General features: G+C 51.0%; 2 protein-coding genes across 2 annotated transcripts in view; both read left to right on the top strand.

Annotated features, from left to right (window-relative positions):
* The first annotated feature begins 297 nt into the window (after positions 1–297).
* SPCS2 (signal peptidase complex subunit 2 homolog (S. cerevisiae)) lies at positions 298–3,914 on the top strand. The gene is made up of 4 exons (XM_009997992.1): positions 298–435; positions 1,310–1,470; positions 2,238–2,372; positions 3,671–3,914. Exons 1-4 carry the CDS (start codon positions 298–300, stop codon positions 3,855–3,857), a joined length of 621 nt encoding a protein of 206 aa, XP_009996294.1. The 3' UTR covers positions 3,858–3,914.
* Positions 3,915–4,523: 609 nt separating this feature from the next.
* Positions 4,524–4,598, top strand: part of NEU3 (sialidase 3 (membrane sialidase)) — a 3,258-nt gene continuing 3,183 nt past the window's right edge. Inside the window, exon 1 of the mRNA XM_009997989.1 lies at positions 4,524–4,556. Within this exon, the coding sequence (XP_009996291.1) occupies positions 4,524–4,556 (33 nt within the window). The remainder of the gene's footprint in view (positions 4,557–4,598) is intronic.

Raw genomic sequence — 4,598 nt, 5'->3', positions numbered from 1 at the left:
CCCTGGCAGTGTTGAAGGGCAGGTTGGATGGGGCTTGGAGCAGCCTGGGCTGCTGGGAGGTGTTCCTGCCCATGCAGGGGGGTTGGAACTGGATGATCTTGAAGGTCCCTTCCAATCCAAACCATTCTATGATTCTATGACATCACCTGTTCCTTGGTGCTGAGGTGACTCGTGGTGCCAGAGAGCTATGGGACAGGTCCTGGAGTCCCTCCAGCTCTGGTCAGGTTTTCCCAAACAAGTAGCTATTTTCTGCCTCGCCCTCTCACCTTCCTGCTCATGACAGGACAAGGTTTGAAGATGCAAGGCCTGGCCTTGGCCCGGGCCCTCAGCCCCCTCTGGTCTCTCTTGCAGTGGAAGATTGATGACAAACCAGTAAAGATTGACAAATGGGACGGGTCAGCGGTGAAAAATTCCTTGGATGATTCTGCCAAAAAGGTACATTCTGCAACTCCTGGTGACTCCCTCTTGGAAAACTCTCTCACTTCTACCTCTGGTTTAAAACTTGTCAACTCTTTTTGGTTTGATGGTGAAGGGCCAGGCTGCTTTTGTAGCATCTCTTGCTTTTGCCTTGGCCAAAGCAGCATTTGTGCTTAGAATATCAGTAATGATGCTGGTGTCTGAGGCAGGCATGAGTCCTGCAGCAGGTTTCTGTTCAATTTGCATGCAAAATCAAGACTGTTTTGAACTAAATACTCTGCTCTTTTGAGATCCCACCTGGAGTCCTGTATTTAGTTCTGGAACCCAAACATTAAAAGGACATGGAGCTCCTGAAGGGAGTCCAGAGGAGGCCCTGGAGATGATCCAAGGGCTGGAGCAGCTCTGCTCTGGAGCCAGGCTGGGAGAGTTGGGGTGTTCAGCCTGGAGAAGAGAAGGCTCCAGGGAGACCTGGGGGCCCCTACCAGTGCCTGAAGGGGCTGCAGGAAAGCTGGGGAGGGGCTTGGGACAAGGGCAGGGAGGGATGGGAGCAGGGGGAAGGGTTTCCAGCTGGCAGAGGGAGCTGGAGCTGAGATGGGAGGGAGAAATTCTGTGGTGTGAGGGTGGGGAGAGCCTGGCCCAGGTTGCCCAGGGAAGCTGTGGCTGCCCCATCCCTGGCAGTGTTGAAGGGCAGGTTGGATGGGGCTTGGAGCAGCCTGGGCTGCTGGGAGGTGTCCCTGCCCATGCAGGGGGTTGGAACTAGGTGATCTTGAAGGTCCCTTCCAACCCAAAGCATTCTGTGATTCTATGACACAAGGATGAAATCCTTCCCAGAAGCAGTTTGTCAAATGTCTGAAAAGCACAAGACAATCTGAACTGTGTGTTTCTCCCACAGGTTCTCCTGGAAAAATACAAATATGTGGAAAATTTCCACTTGATCGACGGCCGCCTCCTCATCTGCACCATCTCCTGCCTCTTTGCCATCGTGGCTCTGATTTGGGATTACCTCCACCCCTTCCCCGAGTCCAAACCTGTGCTTGCCTTTTGTGTTGTGTCATATCCTTTCCATATGTCACCTCATTGATCCCCAAAGGGTTTTTATTTTCCCCACGAAGCACAAAAAAGCCCTTCTCTGGATTCCCATTTTTAGGCCTGTGGGGATGTTGCTGCCCAGGCTGTGGGGATCAGCTGAGAATCAAACAGTTGTCATGTGATGGTAAAATTCCTGCCTGTCTGGCTGTAACACACCTCAGTGAGGGAGAGCCAGGCTACAGTTCTGATTGATTCTCAGCAGAAACCATGAGATAATGAATCTTGCAGCACTTTAAAATGATTTAATTCCAAATAGAATTAAGATTAATGGCTGGGACTGTGCTTGGGAGGAACACACAGCAATTCATCCCATGACTTGTTTGGTCTCATGTTTTCCCAACAGATACTGCTCCAATTATTTAGCAAATTAATTGAAAACTGTGCTTAATGGTTGTGATTTATTTATTTTTTTTAAATTTACTTCATGGTTTCACAAATGAACCTTTTATGTGGCTGGAAAAAGCCCTTTCAGAATAACACGTTTAGGGAGTCATCTCTTCTCCTCCCACTTCCTGGCATTGATTAATGCTTTTGTGTGACAGCAAAGATGTCAGAAAGAGGCCCAATAATTATTTTCATTTCTCATGCTAACGAGGCAACAGCCAAGGAACCTGTTTGGGAAGATCCTGAAGAGGTGGTTAAATGTCAGTGTCTGAGGGCACCCCAGGAACTTCTCTGCCTCATTTCTACTTCTCATTGTGACACCTTCCTTTCCTTAACCCTCTCTGCACATATTTTGTGATGATGGGAATCCTGACCATCTACACCTCCTACAAAGAGAAGAGCATTTTCCTGGTAGCTCACAGGAAAGACCCAGCAGGGATGGATCCTGATGATGTTTGGCAGCTCTCCTCCAGCCTCAAACGGTACCTCAGCCTGGAGTGGTCCCAGAGGGGCTTTCCTGGCTGCCCTCCCCTGCCTGGAGCTGCCACACAACCCACAGTGGGGTGGAAAAGCTGCATTTTTTATAAATCAGCAACAAAATGGAGGGTTGGGAATGTTGGGGTCTGCAGAAGATGGGCTGCTTGGCCCTCAGCTTTTGAGGCTTCCCAGGCAGCTCATGATTGGTAGAATCAATCATGAAATGGTTTGGATTGGAAGGGACCTTTAAAGGTGATGTAGTCCAGCCCCCTTGCAGTGAGCAGGGACATCATAAGTTCCACTTCAACATGAGGAAAGACTTCTTTCCTGTGAGGGTGGCAGAGCCCTGGGACAGGCTGCCCAGAGAGGTGGTGGAGTCTCCTTCTCTGGAGACTTTCAAGAACCATCTGGAGGTTCCTGTGGGATCTGCCCCAGGTGTTCCTGCTGCAGAGGGGGGTTGGACTCGATGGGAGGTCAATTCCAACTCCTGTGATTCTGTGTTCTTCAACTCAATGAGGTTGCTCAAAGCTTTGTCCAGCCTGGCCTGGAATGTCTCCAGGGATGGGGCCTCCACCACCTCTCTGGGCAACCTGTTCCAGAGCTTCACAACCCTCAGTGTAAAGAACTTCCTAATGTCCAATCTGAATCTCCCCTGCTCTAGTTTAAGGCCATTCCCCCTCATCCCATCCCTCCCTGCCCTTGTCCCAAGCCCCTCCCCAGCTTTCCTGGAGCCCCTTCAGGCACTGGAAGCTGCTCTCAGGTCTCCCTGGAACCTTCTCTCCTCCAGGCTGAACACCCCAACTCTCCCAGCCTGTCTCTAGACCAGAGCTGCTCCAGCCCTGGGATCATGTTTCCCATTCAGCATAAAATATTATTCCTCAGAAGTAACAATGATCTGTGATGGGGTCACTGCTCTCACCTGCTCCATTTCCATCCCAGTCTCTCCCTGGGATCACCCTGAACATTTTCCTTTATACCTAAAAACCTGTTTTCCTCCATCAAAATCAACATCCCATCTGAAATGGGAGAGGTGGCAAGAGCTTCTCTGCCCCAAATGTTCACATTCTGCTTCTCTCTAAATGGGGGGATGTGGAATTAAATCATTAAAGGGTATCACAATATTTTAATTGTCTGATAATCCACATGTTTTCCTGCCCATGTGGGGACCTCCACCCTGGGTGGTTGGTTTGTTTGGAGTTTATGTTGCCCTTTTCATGAAGGTGAGGGTTTCTCATCAGCTCCTTGTTGGTGTCTTGGCTCAGCCAAGGGCTTCCAAGTCCTGAATTCCCTCTCCCTCCCGCAGGTTTGACGACAAGTACACCCTGAAGTTGACGTTCATCAGCGGCAAAACCAAACAGCAGAGGGAGGCAGAGTTCACCAAATCCATCGCCAAATTCTTCGACAACAACGGGACGTTGGTCATGGAGGCCTACGAGCCCGAGGTGTCCAAGCTGCACGACAGCCTGGCCCTGGAGAGGAAAATCAAGTGATCTCTGACACCCCCAGCTCCCTGGGAACGGCCGGAATTAACACCAATAAAGGCAATTAACGCAGGGAATCAAGTCAGTCGTTGCTTGTGATGTTGTCCTGAAGTCCTGGTACCTTGGGGGGATGAGCAGGGGTTTGAATCTTGGATCCAAGGGGGGGTTTTTTTGGAATTCCTTGGTCTCTGTGTCAGCCTTGCTGGCTCTGTCCCCTCTAGGGGTGACCCTGGAGGGGGGGCTTGCCCGTGGGGACCCTCGGGAGGGGACAGTGTCACCTCCCCTGTCCCCTTGTTCCCCAGCAAACACCTTCTTTTTGGGGGGAAGGTTCAGAACAAAACCCACCCCCCCGTGAAACAACCCACGCGTTTATGTTTGTGTGTCATTGGGGGGGGGGGATTGTTTGAAACCCAAACCTTGGACGCGTTGGGATGGGAGGAGGAGCCAAATCTGCAAATCCCTGAGGTTGGGTTTGTCCAACGAGGTGGAAAAAAGGGGATGGGAAGAGGTTTGAGGGGTTTCCCGAGCTGGGGTGTCCTGCTGGTTCCTCCGGACACCCCCTCACCTTCCCAAAAAACCTGGCATTTTCTATAAAAACCCCCAAACCAACCAAGCCCGGGTTGTTTTCTGGGTCGGGGCGGAGCTTGGGGTTGGTTTTTTTCCAATAAAAGCGACATGACGTGGGGCGCGTTTTGGGGAGGGATTAAGGCAAAAAGGGGGGGGCGGGATTCCCGGTCATATCCCAACCTC

Source organism: Chaetura pelagica, unplaced genomic scaffold (assembly GCF_000747805.2).
Source record: "Chaetura pelagica isolate M959 unplaced genomic scaffold, ChaPel_1.0 scaffold555, whole genome shotgun sequence".
Classification (NCBI taxonomy): Eukaryota; Metazoa; Chordata; class Aves; order Apodiformes; family Apodidae; genus Chaetura; species Chaetura pelagica.
The sequence above is the reverse complement of the archived record's forward strand: the minus strand, read 5'-3'. Positions and strand labels throughout refer to the sequence as shown.